General features: G+C 46.4%; 1 protein-coding gene across 1 annotated transcript in view; it reads right to left on the bottom strand.

Moving 5' to 3' along the window:
- Positions 1–4,291: 4,291 nt before the first annotated feature.
- Positions 4,292–23,667, bottom strand: part of LOC115120655 (teneurin-2-like) — an 82,066-nt gene continuing 62,690 nt past the window's right edge. The window contains exons 21-29 of the mRNA XM_065019865.1: positions 22,884–23,119; positions 22,326–22,622; positions 21,151–21,708; positions 15,610–15,879; positions 12,300–12,710; positions 7,500–7,610; positions 6,965–7,232; positions 6,527–6,657; positions 4,292–6,214 (exon numbers count right to left, since the gene is read on the bottom strand). Of these exons, the coding sequence (XP_064875937.1) occupies positions 5,477–6,214; positions 6,527–6,657; positions 6,965–7,232; positions 7,500–7,610; positions 12,300–12,710; positions 15,610–15,879; positions 21,151–21,708; positions 22,326–22,622; positions 22,884–23,119 (3,020 nt within the window). The 3' untranslated portion in view covers positions 4,292–5,476. The remainder of the gene's footprint in view (positions 6,215–6,526; positions 6,658–6,964; positions 7,233–7,499; positions 7,611–12,299; positions 12,711–15,609; positions 15,880–21,150; positions 21,709–22,325; positions 22,623–22,883; positions 23,120–23,667) is intronic.

The raw sequence follows: 23,667 nt of genomic DNA, 5'->3' as shown, positions 1-23,667 counted from the left end.
CACGCAAAACTGAAAGCTTGAACAACTGCTTTTAATCATTGGCAAGACGACTGGAAACATGACCAAATAATAACAGTGTAGCTATTCCATCCGCAAGGCAAGCAAAGCGTCAGTATAGAGACAAAGTAGAGTCGCAATTCAACGGCTCAAACACGAGACGTATGTGACAGGGTCTACAGTCAATCACGGATTACAGAAAGAATTACAAAAAGAAAACCAGCCCCGTTGAGGACATCGACGTCTTGCTTGTTTTGACGACAATACAGTGCCACTGACATGGCCCGCTACCAAAGCCTGTGGGCTCTCCTTCACTGCGGCCAGTGTGATTAAAACATATAAAGGTGTTTAACCCTCGCAAGGCTGCCGGCCCAGACAGCATCCCCAGCCGCTTCCTCAGAGCATGCGCAGACCAGCTGACTGGTGTGTTTACGCACATATTCAGTCAATCCCTATCCCAGTCTGCTGTGCCCACATGCCTTGCAGATGGCCACCATTGTTCCTGTTCCCAAGAAAGGTAACTGAACTAAATGACTATCGCCCCGTAGCACTCACTTCTGTCATCATGAAGTGCTTTGAGAGGCTAGTCAAGGACCATATCACATCCACTCTACCTGACACCCTAGACCCACTTCAGTTTGCTTACCGCCCCAATAGATCCACAGACGACACAATTGCTATCACACTGCACACTTCCCTATCCCATCTGGACAAGAGGAATACCTATGTAAGTATGCTGTTCATTGACTACAGCTCAGCATTTAACAACATAGTACCCCCCAAACTCGTCATTAAGCTCGAGACCCTGGGTCCTGGGTCATTAAGCTCGAGACCCCCGCCCTGTGCAACTGGGTCCTGGACTTTCTGATCAGCCAGCCCCAGGTGGTGAGGGTAGGAAACAACATCTCCACCTCGCTGATCCTCAACACTGGGGCCCCACAAGGGTGCGTTCTCAGCCCTCTCCTGTACTCCCTGCTCACCCATTACTGCATGGCCATGCAGGCCTCCAACTCAATCATCAAGTTTGTAGATAACACTACAGTGGTAGGCTTTATTACCAACAACGACGAGACGGCCTACAGGGAGGAGGTGAGGGCCCTCAGAGTGTGGTATCAGGATAACAACATTTCACTCAACGTCAACAAAACAAAGGAGATGATCGTGGACTTCAGGAAACAGCAGAGTGAGCATCCTCCTATCCACATCAACGGGACGGTAGTGGAGAAGGTGGAAAGTTTTAAGTTCCTTGGCGTACACATTACAGACAAACTGAAATGTTCCACCCACACAGACAGCCAGGTGAAGAAGGCGCAACAGAGCCTCTTCAACCTCAGGAGGCTAAAGAAATTTGGCTTGTCACCTAAAACATTTTTACAGATGTACAAGCTGGAACCGAGAGACTGAAAAACAACTTCTATCTCAATGCCATCAGACTGTTAAACAGCCATCAAGAGCACATTAGAGGCTGCTGCCTATAGGCATAGACTAGGAATCACTGGCCTCTTTAAGGAATGGAATACTAGTCACTTTAATAATGTTTACATATCTGTCATTACTCATCTCATATGTATATACTGTATTCTATACTATTCTATGGTATCTTAGTCACTTAATGTTTACATCTGGCATTACTCATCTCATATGTACACACTGTATTCTATACTATTCTACAGTCTCTCATTCACTTAATAATGTTTACATATCTTGCATTACTCATCTCATAAGTATATACTGTATTCTATACTATTCTATGGTATCTTAGTCACTTAATGTTTACATCTGGCATTACTCATCTCATGTGTATATACTGTTTTCTATACTATTCTACAGTCTCTCATTCACTTAATAATGTTTACATATCTTGCATTACTCATCTCATAAGTATATACTGTTTTTCTATACTATTCTACTGTATTCTATACTATTCTACTGTCTTCTATAATATTCTACTGTATTCTATACTATTCTACTGTATTCTATACTATTCTACTGTATTCTATACTATTCTACTGTATCTTAGTCCGTTCTGCTCTGACATCACTCGTCCGTATGTATATAGTCTCAATTCATTCCTACTTAGATTTGTGTGTATTGTATTGTGTAATTTGTTAGATATTACTGCACTGTCGGAGCTAGAAGCACAAGCATTTCACTACACCCGTAATAACATTTGCTAATCAAGTGTATGTGACCAATAACATGTTATTTGATAATGTTTGCAAGTATGGGCCCCCAGTAAAGAGGAAATAAAACTCGACGCCAATGAGTGAAGTAAACAATGACTTTTTATTGATTTAAGTTTCTCAGAAGAGTCTCTTTTCAGTGTGTAAGAATCATTGTTATTCCTTCCTTGTTGTTATTATTATTATTAAATCAATAATAGTGATTTGGTACATTATGACATCCAGTACTGAACGAGCCTCTTCACAGTGACATGAATCAATCCGCTTCTACGCTTTTTGGGATCTAGAACAGCAATATCTCTGCATCAAAACAAAACCAATAACAGTGGAAAACAACAAACTGGGGATTGATATTGTAGATATTGGGATAATAGATATGATTAGAGTCACACAACTCTAGAGTAGGTAATACCAGCTAAAGGTTAGCACATTACAAGCCACTTCCTCAATAGAAATGTAAAACGGGATATTCTGAACAATATTCTACTGTGCTGCTGCATTAAGGTAAGTCTATACACTGTACATCCAGATATATTTCCAAAAAACAGGTTTCACAGTTTTAAAGACTTCATTTAAATTAGAAATTGTTTAAAAAAAAACACTTTCTTACATAAACTATTATTTTGGAGTGTGACTATTATTTGCTCTGGGAGCAAATGTTTAAATGAATACAAAAAAAACATATTGAACATTTCTTACATATTTTACAAAATAAACGTAAAGTCCTCTTCGATAAACTAGTGACTCCCTTCATGATTGTCATTTAGTACTACGAATAATAAATACATGTACAAATAATAAAATAATATAAATAGCTTTTGATAATACTAGTTCTGAATGTATTCTGGACTTAGTGTATGGTAGGTGTTTTTACATTGTTTCTGTACAGAAGTGCCTTGGTGAAAGTTTCACAATTCTACTGCGACTGAAACATACACAACTACTGCTTCTACCGCTACTATACGTAACACCCTGAACTGTAGTATAGTAGTCTGAACTGTAGTATAGTAGTCTGAACTGTAGTGTAGTAGTCTGAACTGTAGTGTAGTAGTCTGAACTGTAGTATAGTAGTCTGAACTGTAGTATAGTAGTCTGAACTGTAGTATAGTAGTCTGAACTGTAGTTTAGTAGTCTGAACTGTAGTATATTAGTCTGAACTGTAGTATATTAGTCTGAACTGTAGTATATTAGTCTGAACTGTAGTATATTAGTCTGAACTGTAGTATATTAGTCTGAACTGTAGTGTAGTAGTCTGAACTGTAGTGTAGTAGTCTGAACTGTAGTATAGTAGTCTGAACTGTATTATAGTAGTCTGAACTGTAGTATAGTAGTCTGAACTGTAGTATAGTAGTCTGAACGGTAGTATAGTAGTCTGAACTGTAGTGTAGTAGTCTGAACTGTAGTATAGTAGTCTGAACTGTAGTGTAGTAGTCTGAACTGTAGTATAGTAGTCTGAACTGTAGTATAGTAGTCTGAACTGTAGTATAGTAGTCTGAACTGTAGTATAGTAGTCTGAACTGTAGTATAGTAGTCTAGTATAGTAGTCTGAACTGTAGTATAGTAGTCTGAACTGTAGTGTAGTAGTCTGAACTGTAGTATAGTAGTCTGAACGGTATTATAGTAGTCTGAACTCTAGTGTAGTAGTCTGAACTGTAGTATAGTAGTCTGAACTGTAGTATAGTAGTCTGAACTGTAGTATAGTAGTCTGAACTGTAGTATAGTAGTCTGAACTGTACTGTAGTATAGTAGTCTGAACTGTAGTATAGTAGTCTGAACTGTAGTGTAGTAGTCTGAACTGTAGTATAGTAGTCTGAACGGTATTATAGTAGTCTGAACTGTAGTATAGTAGTCTGAACTGTAGTATAGTAGTCTGAACTGTAGTATCGTAGTCTGAACTGTAGTATAGTAGTCTGAACTATAGTAGTGTAGTAGTCTGAACTGTAGTATAGTAGTCTGAACTGTAGTATAGTAGTCTGAACTGTAGTATAGTAGTCTGAACTATAGTAGTCTGAACTGTAGTATAGTAGTCTGAACTGTATAGTAGTAGTATAGTAGTCTGAACTGTAGTGTAGTAGTCTGAACTGTGAACTGTAGTAGTCTGAAGTATAGTAGTCTGAACTGTAGTATAGTAGTCTGAACTGTAGTTTAGTAGTCTGAACTGTAGTATAGTAGTCTGAACTGTAGTATAGTAGTCTGAACTGTAGTGTAGTAGTCTGAACTGTAGTATATTAGTCTGAACTGTAGTATAGTAGTCTGAACTGTAGTATAGTAGTCTGAACTGTAGTATAGTAGTCTGAACTGTAGTATCGTAGTCTGAACTGTAGTATAGTAGTCTGAACTGTAGTATAGTAGTCTGAACTGTAGTATAGTAGTCTGAACTGTAGTATAGTAGTCTGAACTGTATGAACTGTAGTATAGTAGTCTGAACTGTAGTATAGTACTCTGCACTGTAGTGTAGTAGTCTGACACATATGGACACATTCTGATACATTTTCACAATATTTTTTTTCCCTCCTTTGTGTCTTTAAAGTTTTAGTTTCCTTTTGTTTGAAGTCTTTATGAGTTAAAAGATCTCAGTGGTGTGAGTATTGGTTGCTAGGATATGTTGCTGCAATAACTGAGAACAGTTTTGTGGTGGAGAATGGGAGGCCTGAGACTGATGACAAGTAGTTTTACTCCGTTTAAGTGACGCTGCGGTGCTTGTTGCTGATCTTCTCTTCTGATCAGTGTTGTGATTCGCTGGGCCCTGTGGTGGCTCTGCCTCCCTATTGGTCCCTTTGATCTACAAGTTAATTTCAGGTGCAGGCCCTTACCAGAGCACCCCGCACAACACAGCGCCACCATCAGTTCAGAGTCTGTCATTACGCCCTCAAAGTCCCCAAAAATATTGGTGAAAATATCGATTTATTTTTAAAAAACGGGAATCTTAGTTATTAAGCAACAGTTTGTTTTTCAAGGTTCATGAGTGCCTTTCTCCAGTTTGTTTTCAACAACAAATAAAATAAACTTCTGTCTAAATGTTAGATGTTTTGCCCTTGGCAATAAAAGTAACAACAAAAAAAGTTTTCTAGTATATTCTTCTTTTCAAAAGTCCCTGCAGCGTTCAGTGAGAAACCCCATTTGTTGGTTTATTTTCTGCGGGGTTGGAGAGGAAAGGGGGAGAAGGTAGGGGGAGCGAAGAGAGGAAGGAACTAGTAACTAGGGTGAGAAGATGAAAGGGATGAGGAGGAGAAGGGGAGGAGAGTCAGTGAGAGAGAAAGAGTCAGCCAGTCCTCCATCCCAGTCCAGGAGAGCTGTTACCTCTTGCCCATCTCGTTCTGTCTCAGGAACTGGATGTTGGTGCTGCTGTCAGCCAGTTCTGGGTACTGTTCCACGGGTAAAACATAATACCCATCATACCCCTGTACCCTCCCCGCGGTCAGCAGCTGCTGCTTCTCTCCCTCCGTCCACAGCCGGCTCCCCTCCTTCCCATCCTTGGCCCTCTGCCGCTCCCTCAGCCAGGCCCCAGCCAGGGCCCTCTGCCGGGCTAGTTCCAGCAGCCTCACCCTCTCCTCATCCACCACGTCCAGCGCTAGCCCATACCGCACGCTGAGGGCTAACGACGGCACCGCAAACTCCACTGTGGCGCCGCGCCGCGACCTCCCGCTCACAGTCACGTTGATCCCGCTCTCCAGCGCCTTGCGTCCGTTGGTCAGCCCCAGCGCCAGTAAATCACTATCGGCCGAACCAACTTTAACGAAGAAGTGACAGTCATGTCCGGCCTGCGTGTAGTGCGTTCCATCCAGGTAGATGGCGCCATTGAGGACTAAGGACACTTTCCGGCTGTCGTCGGTTGCCATAGAGCTAACTGCCGCCACCACACGTCCTTCCTTCAGCGCTAGCATCACTCCCCGGCCGATGATGGGCGTTGATGTGCCAAACCAGTGTCCGGGCTTGTCGCGGCGGTCGCGGGGGTCCTTGTTAAGGAGCCGTCCCTCCAGGGCCATGAAGGCCTGGTTGTGGCGCTCCGCTGCCTGCTGCACCCCCGTTATCAGCTACAGGAGAGACAGGGGTAGAAGAGAGGTTAAAGGTCACTGGTCAACCAGAAGAATGCAGACGAGGATACACTTATACTGTTTGGTTTACAGCTATTCTCATCTATTAATGTCCAGATTTCATTGTAATCATTGAAGGTTCATATTAGTGATCCCACAGTATCTTCAATGTCTCATCCGGCTCTGAGAGAAAGAGAGAGGACCATTTCTCTGTAATAGCAGGCCTCATTTAGCTCACAGACAGTATGTTTTGGATTCTGGTTAACATAGAATCAGTACAATGGAACTGTAGGCTGTCCCAGGCCTTCTCACCTGTCCGTTTTCACAGTCCTTGCTGGCCTGCAGCTCGTAGGGAGGCTCCACGAAGTAGAGGGTGTGACGGGGGAACCCTGGAATGATGTTACTGAGCTGGAAACCAAACATCACCAGCCAACTCTTCACGTCTGTGGAACAAAGACAACACAGTAAAACATAGTTTTAATACAGCTAGCAAGTCATAGAAATATTAGAAAATGTTAAGAAGTTTGAAAATGCTATAATAATCTGCGTAGTATTAGGGAACAGATTTGAAGTGTAGTAAAATATTGTATGTATTCTTTGGGATGTTCTTCGAATCTAAATGACAAAAAAACAAAGAGAACTACAGTACACAGTGACGATGATAACACAACACTCAGCTCTCTCTCCTTTACCTGTAATAACAATAATGTGTTTTATAAAGCCCTTTTCAAGGATCCAAAGATGCTCTACCTGTGACGTAGTTCTTGATGTCCAACACGTCGCTGAGGGGGTTGTTGTTCTTGAACATATACAGGTTGAAGGGTGCAGGGTCCTTGCCGATCTTGGGCCAGCTGGCATAGTCTGGCGAGGTCCACCGGCCTGCCAGGACATCATAGTCCCTCTGGGTGAAGTGGACCAGATTGGTCAGGGTGTCATAGAGACCACCATGGAACCCAACCACCAGCTGGAACTCTGGGTTAGAGTCCAGGTACACCTCTCCGTACGCTGTGTACTGTACCTGGAGGTCACAACAAATACAGACGCATGTTTCACTTCAAATCACTACAACTTTATCCCCTCTGGGGCAATTAGGAAAGACAAAGTCGGGTTACTTGGTCAGTTTTTGTATTTTTAATTTGAACAATCAATGTACCTCTCTGGACATCAAGTACCAATTTATCTTTTCTTATCTTAACATGTAGATAACGAGCCTTGAGATATTTAACAATCATGCAGCAAAACGAATTATCATTAATAGTGTTATTATTACTGTCATCATGATTACCTGTTTGATCATCTGTCCGTTGCTGCTGAAGACAGCCAGTGGTGTTCCAGTGTTGTCTGAGGCGATGTAATACTCCTCTCCACTACTCACCTCCATAGCAAACAGATGACCCTGAGGGAAGCAGTACGGGCTTTACATCATAACTCACAGACAGTCACGTCACCATAACTCACAGACAGTCACGTCACCATAACTCACAGACAGTCACCTCACCATAACTCACAGACAGTCACCTCACCATAACTCACAGACAGTCAAGTCACCATAACTCACAGACAGTCACCTCACCATAACTCACAGACAGTCACCTCACCATAACTCACAGACAGTCAAGTCACCATAACTCACAGACAGTCACCTCACCATAACTCACAGACAGTCACCTCACCATAACTCACAGACAGTCAAGTCACCATAACTCACAGACAGTCAAGTCACCATAACTCACAGACAGTCAAGTCACCATAACTCACAGACAGTCACGTCACCATAACTCACAGACATTCAAGTCACCATAACTCACAGACAGTCACCTCACCATAACTCACAGACAGTCACGTCACCATAACTCACAGACAGTCACCTCACCATAACTCACAGACAGTCACCTCACCATAACTCACAGACAGTCACGTCACCATAACTCACAGACAGTCACCTCACCATAACTCACAGACAGTCAAGTCACCATAACTCACAGACAGTCACGTCACCATAACTCACAGTCACCTCACCATAACTCACAGACAGTCACCTCACCATAACTCACAGACAGTCAAGTCACCATAACTCACAGACAGTCACCTCACCATAACTCACAGACAGTCACCTCACCATAACTCACAGACAGTCACGTTACCATAACTCACAGACAGTCACCTCAGTCACAGACAGTCACCAAATCATTTAAACTTTTGCATGTAAACATTCTAATAAAAGTGATCAAATTTTATTCGAGTTGCATCTTTATTAATGATCCTGCCCCCACAAAACAAATGTAATGTGAAACAGTTGATTTTGAGCCCGGGCCTAATATTCTAAGAGTTGATTTGGGTTGGGCTGGCCTGGATTTATGGTTTGCGCAACATTGTAACCTATGTTTCAGACCAACGCGTGGCCTTGGCTGTGTGAGAAGTGCACCAGTATCTCTCACATAAGTAGTGTGGTGTACCACGGACAAGCCACCAGGGGAGACTCTTCGAGGCCTGGTGACAGACAGAGTCTACATTACGCGTCTGTGGCTCCCTCTGCTGGATGTGCCAGGTCTCGACGGGTCCTCCGGCCAGGACTAATTCAGGCTGATTTGAGGCTGGTGAGTAATCAAGGGGCTGATTGATCACCAGCCGTACGGGCCCCACAAAGCTGCCAGGAGGGCAGCACACGGGAGGGTTGGAGGTAGTAAGAGGTTGCTACTGGATAGATGTCCTCACGGTCTACTAGCACCAAGGGGCTCGGTGTTTAACCCCAGAGGAGACAGCTTTACCCGGAGCCCAGAATGAGGTAATCCAGAAGAGGTCTCCTCCAGGAGTTTCTTTGTTTTTCTTCAATGTTTTAAATAAATACCTTTGAATCCGAGGTATCACACTTGTGTCTGATCTGTGCAAACGTTTAGATCAAACACCCTGGTCTGACACAATTGGTGGAGAATGAGGGCAAATCTGACAACGTGGTCAGACCAGGGTTGACGTTTAGGTAGTATCAGCATTGATGAGTTGATAGCTAAGTTCATTCGGGCCCAACAAGCGCCACAGGACATTCAGGAACGAACGCTGGAAGAACAGTGTCTACAGAATGTCTGCATGCTTGAGGAAATCAGGAAGTTGTGAGGAGAAACACAGACTGAATCACAACCCAATCAGTTTTTATAATCAAGCTAATGGAGGATTACGACGTCGAGACCTACCTCTGCATGTTAGAACAGACAGCACTATGGTAAGGATTGTCCAAGGCGAAGTGAGCAAGTCTGCTGGCCCCGTTCCTGTCCAGAGACGCCCAAAAGGTGTATTATTACCTCAACACCGAACAGGTGGCTAACTACGACTGTATCAAGAGGGAGGTACTCAGCCGACACCGGTACAGCCTAGCCCGTCGGGCCCAACTTGTCCACAACTGGAGGTTCATGGTCGAATATTCCTCCTGAGCACAGATGAGCGACCTACTGCGCATCACCTGGGCTCCTAACCGACGTAGCCACCCTCACCGTTATCGACAAAATTGGTCATGGATCACTTCTTACAGGCGCTACCTCATGACATGAAGAGGGCGGCGAGCCTGCACGCACCCCAGACCTTGGAGGACCTCTTGGGAGCAGCACCAGAATACCGAGGCCCTGCTGAAGGGGATGCAGGCCAAGTCCAGGAGCTGTCGGAGGACATGGAAGGACGACCCCACCACCGTACAATCCGACAGTCAGCTGGGCTAAAGGACTGCAGACCCACGGAGAGACAGCCAGGGGAGAAGACTTTATTTTTTTATTTCACCTTTATTTAACCAGGTAGGCAAGTTGAGAACAAGTTCTCATTTACAATTGCGACCTGGCCAAGATAAAGCAAAGCAGTTCGACAGATACATCGACACAGAGTTACACATGGAGACTAAAGGAGGTGTTTTGAGTGTAGCGCCAGGGTACACCTTGCATGACATTTCCCGGGTCGAGAGGAGTTGAGGCCCCGGAGACGAGTAGGGCAACGCAGTAAACTACTTCACCTCCTGTTGGACCCACAGCGAACCACCAGCACCCATGGTCCCTGTGAAAGTCGACAGTCATGACATCCAGGCTCTGTTGGATTCCGGGAGTGTGGTAACGCTCGTACAAGCACACCTGCTGGCCCATCCGACTGACTGTGGTGAGGAGATGTCCGTCTCCTGTGTCCACGGTGAAACAGGTATTTGACCAGGCCACAAGGGAGCTGCCACAAGGGAGCTGCCAGATGGTGGTGCCGTACCTGAGTTGCCGGTAACCCTCCTCGTGGGACGAGATTGTCCGATGTTCACAGCACTGTGGAGGCACGAGCTGGGAAAAAAAGTAAGAGCCAGCGACCGACGAGAGCAGGGATGGACCGTCGCCTACGTGGCCCGGGAGCATGCAGTTGCCAACCGCGTGTCTACGGACCCAGAGTCGAGTTCCGAGGGGGCGCCAGAACCATCCACACCTGGTGAACAACTGGAGGAGGAGCTTATACTCCCCTTCCTCGATTTTGAGGGACCCGGCGAGACAACTGCCCTAAGTCTTCTGAGGGGACAGTTTGGGACTGCCCATTTTGACCGTTTAGTGGGAAGTGATAGCAGTGGATGGCCAGCTTCTTCCGGGGGTGAGTGACTGGCGATACCCCCATTTCCAAATCAAAAATAACCTGTTGTATCAGGAGTCGCACAAAAAGGGGGAAGTCCGAGAGGTTCTGTTGCTGTCCTGTCTGTACTTCGGAACCATTATTCAGCTGGCCCATACCCATTTGTTGGGGGCGCACCTGGGAATGTAGAAGACCTGAGAAAGGATCACCTCCCGGTTCCGCTGTTCCGGGATGAGGCAGGCCATGGAAGTTTATTGCAGCAGCCTCCCGGAGAGTCAAATCACCGCCCCAAAAGCAGACTTCCCGGAACCTGCTGGTTCCCCTACTGATCATTGGAGTGCTGTTTGAACGCATCAACATGGACAGTGGGCGCCCTGGTAAAAACATCCCGGTATATCCTGGCTATAGTAGATTATGCCACCCGATATCCAGAAGCAATTCCCACTTCTCTTTTTGTGTTGTGCACAGGTCAGGGGCGAAGCATGGGGAAGCGGAAACCCTATCGAGAAGGGAGACCGCCCCCTCCCCGACAGGGCTAACGTCTTGATCAAACCCTCTGGTCTGCCACACTAGAATGAGGAACGGCAACATCCCTGATAAATTGAAATACAAAAAACACCACGCAGACAAAACAAGCCTTTCGCAATATTTCAAATACAATCGAGGGAAAACACAGGTTGGAAAGCAAATGGCTCCTGCTGAAAAGACTGTGCTTTAGACCACCAAAATATTTGATCAACTTCCAAATACTGTTTTACAAAAGAGAGAGAAAGAAAGGCTTTTGGCAGGAGTGCATCGACAATCACCAGTGAGTGAGCTGCACATCATTGGGTGAGTCAGTGAAACTGGAAAGCATTTTTAGGACTATAATTTCATCCTCATATTGTAGCCTACAATATGTGTCTCCACACACGTAGTACTGGGCTATTGATGGATTCAAGACAAGGTCGTTTTTGCCAGTGTCAAAGTAGCCTGCCATTTTGATCATTTGTTAGGTATTAAAAAAGATTCTGCTACAGTCTCCAGGCATCTAAAATGAAGTAGATTTGTATGAAATGCGTTTATAAAAGGCCAGCATTTTTCTGGACAGTAAGCTACTAAAAATGTCTCCCATGTGTGCAACTTCTGTAAGTGCCTCTACTCTACTGATCTATGCCACTATGCAAATGTGATGATATGCATGCACTCTTTTAATAAGAAGGTGATTTTTTTTCCCTCATGCGTTCTGGTACCTCAGAACTCCACAGGTCACCCCCTTCTAGTGCTCACTTTTTGTTCCGGCACCTCACGATTGACAAATTAAGCCCTGGTCACGTCACCATAACTCACAGTCACGTCACCATAACTCACAGTCACGTCACCATAACGTAATGATAGCATCACAAAAACGTGGTTATATCACAACAATAACAAAGGCATAACACATCACGATGAACAGTATTTATCACATGTAGTCTGTAGATGTAGTCTGTAGATGAACACACGTTTCTCTAATAATCTGGTAGCCTACCTGCAAGTCATAGTACAGTGAAGCGATATCTGAGCTGGAGTGGTTAAATATATGTGTGACTCTTGCCGGGTGGTTCAGATCAGCGTAGAAGAACTGGAGGTGTTGTCCCAGACTGGTCCGAGTGGACACTCTCCTGCCCAGTCCGTCATAGCGGTACTGGATGCTCCAGCCTCCCGGTAGCTTGTTATATGCTCTAAGGAGCTGGCCCTTGGAGTTGTAGTCAAAGACATCCGAGCCTCGCTGGCTCAGGAAGCCGTCCTCATCCAGATGGTACTGCACGTCGCCCAGGCGCGTGATGCGGTCTCGGAGGTCGTAGCGGAGCGGCGTGAGGCGGGCGCTGTTCCCGGGGTTGAGGAGGTGCAGGTTACCGTTTAGGTCGTAGCTGTAGCGCCACGTGGACCAGTCATTCACCTGGAGGCAGAGACAATGAAAATAACTCTTTAATACCACACCTGAAGTCAACTGTTTAATATGTCAACTCTTTAATACCACACCTGAAGTCAACTGTTTAATATGTCAACTCTTTAATACCACACCTGAAGTCAACTGTTTAATATGTCAACTCTTTAATACCACACCTGAAGTCAACTCTTTAATACCACACCTGAAGTCAACTCTTTAATACCACACCTGAAGTCAACTCTTTAATACCACACCTGAAGTCAACTGTTTAATATGTCAACTCTTTAATACCACACCTGAAGTCAACTGTTTAATATGTCAACTCTTTAATACCACACCTGAAGTCAACTGTTTAATAAGTCAACTCTTTAATACCACACCTGAAGTCAACTGTTTAATATGTCAACTCTTTAATACCACACCTGAAGTCAACTGTTTCATATGTCAACTCTTTAATACCACACCTGAAGTCAACTGTTTAATATGTCAACTCTTTAATACCACACCTGAAGTCAACTGTTTAATATGTCAACTCTTTAATACCACACCTGAAGTCAACTGTTTCATATGTCAACTCTTTAATACCACACCTGAAGTCAACTGTTTAATATGTCAACTCTTTAATACCACACCTGAAGTCAACTCTTTAATACCACACCTGAAGTCAACTCTTTAATACCACACCTGAAGTCAACTCTTTAATACCACACCTGAAGTCAACTCTTTAATACCACACCTGAAGTCAACTGTTTAATATGTCAACTCTTTAATACCACACCTGAAGTCAACTGTTTAATATGTCAACTCTTTAATACCACACCTGAAGTCAACTGTTTAATAAGTCAACTCTTTAATACCACACCTGAAGTCAACTGTTTAATATGTCAACTCTTTAATACCACACCTGAAGTCAACTGTTTAATATGTCAACTCTTTAATACCACACCTGAAGTCAACTGTTTAATATGTCAACTCTTTAATACCACACCTGAAGTCAACTGTTTGATAAGTCAACTCTTTAATACCACACCTGAAGTCAACTGTTTAATATGTCAACTCTTTAATACCACACCTGAAGTCAACTGTTTAATATGTCAACTCTTTAATACCACACCTGAAGTCAACTCTTTAATACCACACCTGAAGTCAACTCTTTAATACCACACCTGAAGTCAACTGTTTAATATGTCAACTCTTTAAAAACACACCTGAAGTCAACTGTTTAATATGTCAACTCTTTAATACCACACCTGAAGTCAACTGTTTAATATGTCAACTCTTTAATACCACACCTGAAGTCAACTCTTTAATACCACACCTGAAGTCAACTCTTTAATACCACACCTGAAGTCAACTCTTTAATACCACACCTGAAGTCAACTGTTTAATATGTCAACTCTTTAATACCACACCTGAAGTCAACACTTTAATACCACACCTGAAGTCAACTCTTTAATACCACACCTGAAGTCAACTGTTTAATACCACACCTGAAGTCAACTGTTTAATAAGTCAACTCTTTAATACCACACCTGAAGTCAACTCTTTAATACCACACCTGAAGTCAACTCTTTAATACCACACCTGAAGTCAACTGTTTAATACCACACCTGAAGTCAACTCTTTAATACCACACCTGAAGTCAACTGTTTAATATGTCAACTCTTTAATACCACACCTGAAGTCAACTGTTTAATATGTCAACTCTTTAATACCACACCTGAAGTCAACTGTTTAATATGTCAACTCTTTAATACCACACCTGAAGTCAACTGTTTAATATGTCAACTCTTTAATACCACACCTGAAGTCAACTGTTTAATATGTCAACTCTTTAATACCACACCTGAAGTCAACTGTTTAATATGTCAACTCTTTAATACCACACCTGAAGTCAACTGTTTGATAAGTCAACTCTTTAATACCACACCTGAAGTCAACTGTTTAATATGTCAACTCTTTAATACCACACCTGAAGTCAACTGTTTAATATGTCAACTCTTTAATACCACACCTGAAGTCAACTCTTTAATACCACACCTGAAGTCAACTCTTTAATACCACACCTGAAGTCAACTGTTTAATATGTCAACTCTTTAAAAACACACCTGAAGTCAACACTTTAATACCACACCTGAAGTCAACTCTTTAATACCACACCTGAAGTCAACTGTTTAATATGTCAACTCTTTAATACCACACCTGAAGTCAACTGTTTAATATGTCAACTCTTTAATACCACACCTGAAGTCAACTCTTTAATACCACACCTGAAGTCAACTCTTTAATACCACACCTGAAGTCAACTGTTTAATATGTCAACTCTTTAATACCACACCTGAAGTCAACACTTTAATACCACACCTGAAGTCAACTCTTTAATACCACACCTGAAGTCAACTGTTTAATACCACACCTGAAGTCAACTGTTTAATAAGTCAACTCTTTAATACCACACCTGAAGTCAACTCTTTAATACCACACCTGAAGTCAACTCTTTAATACCACACCTGAAGTCAACTGTTTAATATGTCAACTCTTTAATACCACACCTGAAGTCAACTCTTTAATACCACACCTGAAGTCAACTCTTTAATACCACACCTGAAGTCAACTGTTTAATATGTCAACTCTTTAATACCACACCTGAAGTCAACTGTTTAATAGCACAGGTGAGTAGCAGAATAAATGGCCTATGCTCCTTATAAAAGCCAAGGGCTTAAGGTAAGTCAACATAGGAAAGTCAAAAACTGAAGTGAAAAGGAATACCATACTGTGTGTATTTGCAAAGAACAACAACATTTAATCAAGTATTTCAGGAAGTGGTCTGTAGTAATCTTCTAGGATTGTGATTTGGTGCTCAACTACTGCAGGACTAGTATCTCACTGGTAAGGTCAAATCTCCTACCTTCACCCCGCTGAGCTGTCCGTCCCCGTCATACTCATAGCGGTACTGTGTTGTGTTGGCGTATGGTCCAATCTTCAGCTCTCTCTTCACCACGCGTCCCATACTGTCGTACTGCACCGTCATCCAGTACATCAGGGACCTGAAGATCTCGTACTGCACCTCCTTGATGCGCCCGTGGGTGTCGAAGTGCTTGCTGAGGGTCATCACAGCCGTGGTTATGATCTGGTTGATGTCATAGTAGATCACGCCAAACTTCCCAAAGTGTTCCACCTGTAGCCAAGTTAAGAGTTAAGTCAAATATTGTACAGAGGGTCTAGGTCCCACTTTAATCCAGTATAGGTGATTTATGCTCAATCTATCAACTGTAACTGCCATCCTGCAAGGGGTTTGGTTGTGGCTGGATTTAGGGTTGAGGTTGAAGCTAGGGTTAGGGTTTTTATTTTATTTCACCTTTATTTAACTAGGCAAGTCAGTAAAGAACAAATTCTTACTTACAATGACGGCCTACCCTGGCCAAATCTTAACCCGAACGACGCTGGGTCAATTGTGCGCCACCCTATGGGACTCCCAATCACAGACGGTTGTGATATAGACTGGATTCGAACCAGGGTCTGTAGTGATGCCTCTAGCACTGAGATGCAGCGCCTTAGACCGCTGCGCCACTCGGGAGCACCACAAAAAAAGGATTGAGGCTGGAGCTGGAGCTAGTGTTAGGGTTCAGGCTGGAGCTAGTGTTAGGGTTCAGGCTGGAGCTAGTGTTAGGGTTCAGGCTGGAGCTAGTGTTAGGGTTGAGACTGGAGATAGTGTTAGGGTTGAGGCTGGAGCTAGTGTTAGGGTTGAGTCTGGAGCTAGTGTTAGGGGTGAGGCTGGAGCTAGTGTTAGGGTTGAGGCTGGAGCTAGTGTTAGGGTTGAGAGTGGAGCTAGTGTTAGGGTTGAGGCTGGAGCTAGTGTTAGGCTTGAGGCTGGAGCTAGTGTTAGGGTTCAGGCTGGAGCTGGAGCTAGTGTTAGGGTTCAGGCTGGAGCTGGAGCTAGTGTTAGGGTTCAGGCTGGAGCTGGAGCCAGTGTTAGGGTTCAGGCTGGAGCTGGAGCTAGTGTTAAGGTTGAGGCTGGAGCTGGAGCTAGTGTTAGGGTTGAGGCTGGAGCTAGTGTTAGGGTTGAGGCTGGATCTAGTGTTAGGGTTGAGGGTGGAGCTGGAGCTAATGTTAGGGTTGTGGCTGGAGCTAGTGTCAGGGTTGAGGCTGGAGCTGGTGTTAGGGTTGAGGCTGGAGCTAGTGTTAGGGTTGAGGCTGGAGCTAGGGTTAGGGTTGAGGGTGGAGCTGGAGCTAATGTTAGGGTTGTGGCTGGAGCTAGTGTCAGGGTTGAGGCTGGAGCTAGTGTTATGGTTGAGGGTGGAGCTGGAGCTAGTGTTAGGGTTGAGGCTGGTGCTGGAGCTAGTGTCAGGGTTGAGGCTGGAGCTGGTGTTAGGGTTGAGGCTGGTGCTGGAGCTAGTGTCAGGGTTGAGGCTGGAGCTAGTGTTAGGGTTGAGGCTGGAGCTGGAGCTGGTGTTAGGGTTGAGGCTGGAGCTGGAGCTAGTGTCAGGGTTGAGGCTGGCGCTAGGGTTAGGGTTGAGGGTGGCGCTGGAGCTAATGTTAGGGTTGTGGCTGGAGCTAGTGTCAGGGTTGAGGCTGGAGCTAGTGTCAGGGTTGAGGGTTGAGGCTGGAGCTAGTGTCAGGGTTGAGGGTGGAGCTGGAGCTAGTGTTAGGGTTGAGGCTGGTGCTGGAGCTAGTGTCAGGGTTGAGGCTGGAGCTAGTGTTAGGGTTGAGGGTGGAGCTGGAGCTAGTGTTAGGGTTGATGCTGGAGCTAGTGTTAGGGTTGAGGGTGGAGCTGGAGCTAGTGTCAGGGTTGAGGCTGGAGCTAGTGTCAGGGTTGAGGCTGGAGCTAGTGTTAGGGTTGAGGCTGGAGCTAGTGTTAGGGTTGAGGCTGGAGCTAGTGTTAGGGTTGAGGCTGGAGCTAGTGTTAGGGTTGAGGCTGGAGCTAGTGTTAGGGTTGAGGCTGGAGCTAGTGTTAGGGTTGAGGCTGGAGCTAGTGTTAGGTTGAGGCTGGAGCTAGTGTTAGGGTTGAGGCTGGAGCTAGTGTTAGGTTTGAGGCTGGAGCTAGTGTTAGGCTTGAGGCTGGAGCTAGTGTTAGGCTTCAGGCTGGAGCTAGTGTTAGGCTTCAGGCTGGAGCTAGTGTTAGGTTTCAGGCTGGAGCTAGTGTTAGGCTTGAGGCTGGAGCTGGAGCTAGTGTTAGGCTTGAGGCTGGTGCTAGTGTTAGGATTGAGGCTGGAGCTGGTGCTAGTGTTAGGCTTGAGGCTGGTGCTAGTGTCAGGGTTGAGTCTGGATCTGGAGCTAGTAATTAGGTTTGAGGCTGGTGCTATTGTCAGGTTTGAGGCTGGTGCTGGAGCTAGTGTTAGGCTTGAGGCTGGTGCTAGTGTTAGGCTTGAGGCTGGAGCTGGTGCTAGTGTTAGGTTTGAGGCTGGTGCTAGTGTCAGGGTTGAGTCTGGATCTGGAGCTAGTAATTAGGTTTGAGGCTGGTGCTAGTGTCAGGTTTGAGGCTGGTGCTGGAGCTAGTGTTAGGCTTGAGGCTGGTGCTGGAGCTAGTGTCAGGGTTGAGGCTGGAGCTAGTGTTATGGTTGAGGGTGGAGCTGGAGCTAGTGTTAGGGTTGAGGCTGGTGCTGGAGCTAGTGTCAGGGATGAGGCTGGAGCTGGTGTTAGGGTTGAGGCTGGTGCTGGAGCTAGTGTCAGGGTTGAGGCTGGAGCTAGTGTTAGGGTTGAGGCTGGAGCTAGTGTTAGGTTTGAGGCTGGAGCTAGTGTTAGGTTTGAGGCTGGAGCTAGTGTTAGGCTTGAGGCTGGAGCTAGTGTTAGGCTTCAGGCTGGAGCTAGTGTTAGGCTTCAGGCTGGAGCTAGTGTTAGGTTTCAGGCTGGAGCTAGTGTTAGGCTTGAGGCTGGAGCTGGAGCTAGTGTTAGGCTTGAGGCTGGTGCTAGTGTTAGGATTGAGGCTGGAGCTGGTGCTAGTGTTAGGCTTGAGGCTGGTGCTAGTGTCAGGGTTGAGTCTGGATCTGGAGCTAGTAATTAGGTTTGAGGCTGGTGCTATTGTCAGGTTTGAGGCTGGTGCTGGAGCTAGTGTTAGGCTTGAGGCTGGTGCTAGTGTTAGGCTTGAGGCTGGAGCTGGTGCTAGTGTTAGGTTTGAGGCTGGTGCTAGTGTCAGGGTTGAGTCTGGATCTGGAGCTAGTAATTAGGTTTGAGGCTGGTGCTAGTGTCAGGTTTGAGGCTGGTGCTGGAGCTAGTGTTAGGCTTGAGGCTGGTGCTGGAGCTAGTGTCAGGGTTGAGGCTGGAGCTAGTGTTATGGTTGAGGGTGGAGCTGGAGCTAGTGTTAGGGTTGAGGCTGGTGCTGGAGCTAGTGTCAGGGATGAGGCTGGAGCTGGTGTTAGGGTTGAGGCTGGTGCTGGAGCTAGTGTCAGGGTTGAGGCTGGAGCTAGTGTTAGGGTTGAGGCTGGAGCTGGAGCTGGTGTTAGGGTTGAGGCTGGAGCTGGAACTAGTGTTAGGGTTGAGGCTGGAGCTGGAGCTAGTGTCAGGGTTGAGGCTGGCGCTAGGGTTAGGGTTGAGGGTGGCGCTGGAGCTAATGTTAGGGTTGTGGCTGGAGCTAGTGTCAGGGTTGAGGCTGGAGCTAGTGTCAGGGTTGAGGGTTGAGGCTGGAGCTAGTGTCAGGGTTGAGGGTGGAGCTGGAGCTAGTGTCAGGGTTGAGGCTGGTGCTGGAGCTAGTGTCAGGGTTGAGGCTGGAGCTAGTGTTAGGGTTGAGGGTGGAGCTGGAGCTAGTGTTAGGGTTGATGCTGGAGCTAGTGTTAGGGTTGAGGGTGGAGCTGGAGCTAGTGTCAGGGTTGAGGCTGGAGCTAGTGTCAGGGTTGAGGCTGGAGCTAGTGTTAGGGTTGAGGCTGGAGCTAGTGTTAGGGTTGAGGCTGGAGCTAGTGTTAGGGTTGAGGCTGGAGCTAGTGTTAGGGTTGAGGCTGGAGCTAGTGTTAGGGTTGAGGCTGGAGCTAGTGTTAGGTTTGAGGCTGGAGCTAGTGTTAGGCTTGAGGCTGGAGCTAGTGTTAGGCTTGAGGCTGGAGCTAGTGTTAGGCTTCAGGCTGGAGCTAGTGTTAGGCTTCAGGCTGGAGCTAGTGTTAGGTTTCAGGCTGGAGCTAGTGTTAGGCTTGAGGCTGGAGCTGGAGCTAGTGTTAGGCTTGAGGCTGGTGCTAGTGTTAGGATTGAGGCTGGAGCTGGTGCTAGTGTTAGGCTTGAGGCTGGTGCTAGTGTCAGGGTTGAGTCTGGATCTGGAGCTAGTAATTAGGTTTGAGGCTGGTGCTATTGTCAGGTTTGAGGCTGGTGCTGGAGCTAGTGTTAGGCTTGAGGCTGGTGCTAGTGTTAGGCTTGAGGCTGGAGCTGGTGCTAGTGTTAGGTTTGAGGCTGGTGCTAGTGTCAGGGTTGAGTCTGGATCTGGAGCTAGTAATTACGTTTGAGGCTGGTGCTAGTGTCAGGTTTGAGGCTGGTGCTGGAGCTAGTGTTAGGCTTGAGGCTGGTGCTGGAGCTAGTGTTAGGGTTGAGGCTGGTGCTAGTGTTAGGGTTGAGGCTGGAGCTTGTGTTAGGGTTGAGGCTGGTGCTGGAGCTAGTGTTAGGTTTGAGGCTGGTGCTAGTATCAGGGTTTAGGCTGGTGCTGGAGCTAGTGTCAGGGTTGAGGCTGGTGCTAGTGTCAGCCTTGAGGCTGGTGCTGGTGCTAGTGTCAGCCTTGAGGCTGGTGCTAGTGTCAGGTTTGAGGCTGGAGCTGGTGTTAGGGTTGAGGCTGGAGCTAGTGTTAGGGTTGAGGCTGGAGCTAGTGTTAGGGTTGAGGCTGGAGCTAGTGTTAGGGTTGAGGCTGGAGCTAGTGTTAGGGTTGAGGCTGGTGCTAGTGTTAGGGTTGAGGCTGGTGCTAGTGTTAGGGTTGAGGCTGGAGCTAGTGTTAGGGTTGAGGCTGGAGCTAGTGTTAGGGTTGAGGCTGGAGCTAGTGCTATGGTTGAGGCTGGTGCTAGTGCTAGGGTTGAGGATGGAGCTAGTGCTAGGGTTGAGGATGGAGCTAGTGTTAGGGTTGAGGCTGGAGCTAGTGCTAGGGTTGAGGATGGAGCTAGTGTTAGGGTTGAGGCTGGAGCTAGTGCTAGGGTTGAGGATGGAGCTAGTGTTAGGGTTGAATCTGGAGCTAGTGTTAGGGTTGAGGCTGGAGCTGGAGCTAGTGTTAGGGTTGAGGCTGGAGCGGGAGCTAGTGTTAGGGTTGAGGCTGGAGCTGGAGCTAGTGTTAGGGTTGAGGCTGGAGCTAGTGTTAGGGTTGAGGCTGGAGCTAGTGTTAGGGTTGAGGCTGGTGCTAGTGTTAGGGTTGAGGCTGGAGCTAGTGTTAGGGTTGATGCTGGAGCTAGTGTTAGGGTTGAGGATGGAGCTAGTGTTAGGGTTGAGGCTGGAGCTAGTGTTAGGGTTGAGGCTGGAGCTAGTGTTAGGGTTAGTAGTGTAGTCATCTACCCACCTTTCCAGAGATCTCGTCATAGCGGTAGAGGTCCACAGGCAGAGGAGTCTCACTGATGACTGGCTTCATACTTGCGATACGGAAGCTGTTGTCGTGGTACGTGTAGTCAAACCTAGCATTCACCATCCCCTCCTCACTGAACCGGTAGATCTGCTTGTCAATCAACGGACCCATCTTACGGTAACGTATCGTACAGGAGAACCCGCCGCTCTGTAAGTTCACCATCTTCAGAACCCCAGCCGTCTCGTCATAACCGAACGTCACCGTGGTGCTGTCGTAGAGGATCTCAGCTAGCTTGGCCAGCTTGCCGTACTTGTAGAGGACACGTCGACCGGTGCCGAGGTAGTGGGTGGCCTTAGGGCGGCCGTCTTCGGTGAAGTCGTGGATGATGGAGGCGTTGCTCTCTGGAGGGTTGTAGGTGTTGCGGATGTAACCGATAGAGACGTGGGTGAACATGGTGTGGCGGGCTACACTAGGCATGGTGACGGCTGTGATGCGCCCCGAGTTGTCAAACTCAAATATGTACTGTCTCTGGCTCTGTAGGAGAAGGACCATGGACTGGAGAGAGAGAAGGAGGGAAAGAAGTGGAGAAGGAACATAAGTCATCATCACTAGCATCATTTTATGCACTTTTCACTTCTCTCAATCAGCTTGTCATTGCTATTCCTGCTGCCTGTACAGTAGGTAATGTCTCACAGGTGCAATGATGCCTTCACTTTATCTAGGTAGCTATAGCTCCACACAGATAAGATCAACAGTAGCAGTAGCAGTAACAGTAGCAGTACCAGTAACAGTACCAGTAACAGTAGCAGTACCAGTACCAGTACCAGTACCAGTAACACTACTATGTCCTCACCTTATCCTGGTAGCTGTAGCTCCACACAGATCATAACAGTACCAGTACCAGTACCAGTAGCAGTAGCAGTAGCAGTACCAGTACCAGTAGCAGTACCAGTACCAGTAGCAGTACCAGTAACAGTAGCAGTAACAGTAGCAGTACCAGTAGCAGTACCAGTAGCAGTACCAGTAGCAGTACCAGTAGCAGTAGCAGTAGCAGTAACAGTAGCAGTACCAGTAACAGTAGCAGTAACAGTAGCAGGACCAGTAACAGTAGCAGTAGCAGTACCAGGACAGTACCATTAGCAGTACAGTACCAGACAGTACTATGTCCTCACCTTATCCAGATAACTATAGCTCCACACCTTGCCGTCTATGAACGACCGTGACAGAATACGTCCCTGAGGGTCAAACTCTGTCTTCTCGCTCATACTGCCCCTCTGCAGCCCCACCAGCTGACCCGTGGTCGAATACGACACGTTCACCACTGCCAGGCTGCTGCTAGGCAACCACATGGCGGGACGGCCCTGCGTGTCGTACATGATGCGGAGCGTGAACTTGCGGTGGTCGTCATAGATCTTCTCCGTCCGAGTGTTGCGGTCAAAGTCGATGGAGAGGAGGTTACGGCCATGTGCCTGGAAGAAGATAGAGAGTGATGTCATCTTTACACATAGTCAGTGATGTCATCTCTGTAGGCAGAGTCAGTGATATCATCTCTACACACAGAGTAAGTGATGTCATCTCTGTAGGGAGAGTGAGTGACGTCATCTTTACACATAGTCAGCGATGTAATCTCTGTAGACTGAGTAAGTGATGTCATCTTTTCACATAGAGTAAGTGATGTCATCTCTAATGACTAAATGACACACAGAAAGGAAGTGAGGTTCTCAGCTCACCCTCAGCTTCCTGCCAAAAACAGTGACCTTCCCCTTGGTCTGTTCCTTGCGGAGCCGCCACTCGATGGAGTTGAGTCCGTTGTCTGTGGGTAGTGTGATGTTCCTACGGCCGATTGTAGGACTGACCGACCCGGCCAGGATGTGGGGCTCAGTGTGGAAGCTGATGCCCATCCCATTGGCATACATCACCCGCAGGGTGCCGTTGTTACACAGTTGGTAGCTGTTCCTCACCTGGTCTGTAGGGGGCGATATGGACAAGGAGAGAGAAGGGAGTCATATGAGCTGGCTCCTCTGCTGGCATCTTCCTGTGTTATGTTTATATGCTGAAAAAAGATCAAATCGCAGAGTAAATTGAAATGGATTTCTGTTGCCTTTCACAAACAGAATTCCTTCCCTGAACAAAAAAAACTCTGTCAATTCAGCGTTTCTATCCCCCACTCAAACACCCACACACATATACACAAAACAGTGTCTGATGTGGCGTAGCCTCTGGACAGACTGTGTCTGATGTGGCGTAGTCTCTGGAAAGTGACAGGGGGACTGAGGGCCCATTCTTCTTCTCTATCGGAGGCATAAAGAACAGCAGCCTGATAACAACAACGTGATTGAAGATAACAGTGATTGTCTGGCCGACGCAGCGGAAGAGTCTTTTATTTAATTTTTAAAAGGCAGGGGATCATACACACACACACTTGCATGCACGCAAACACAAGAGACACACACACACACACACACACACACACACACACACACACACACACACACACACACACACACACACACA

Source organism: Oncorhynchus nerka, linkage group LG6 (assembly GCF_034236695.1).
Source record: "Oncorhynchus nerka isolate Pitt River linkage group LG6, Oner_Uvic_2.0, whole genome shotgun sequence".
Classification (NCBI taxonomy): Eukaryota; Metazoa; Chordata; class Actinopteri; order Salmoniformes; family Salmonidae; genus Oncorhynchus; species Oncorhynchus nerka.
The sequence above is the reverse complement of the archived record's forward strand: the minus strand, read 5'-3'. Positions and strand labels throughout refer to the sequence as shown.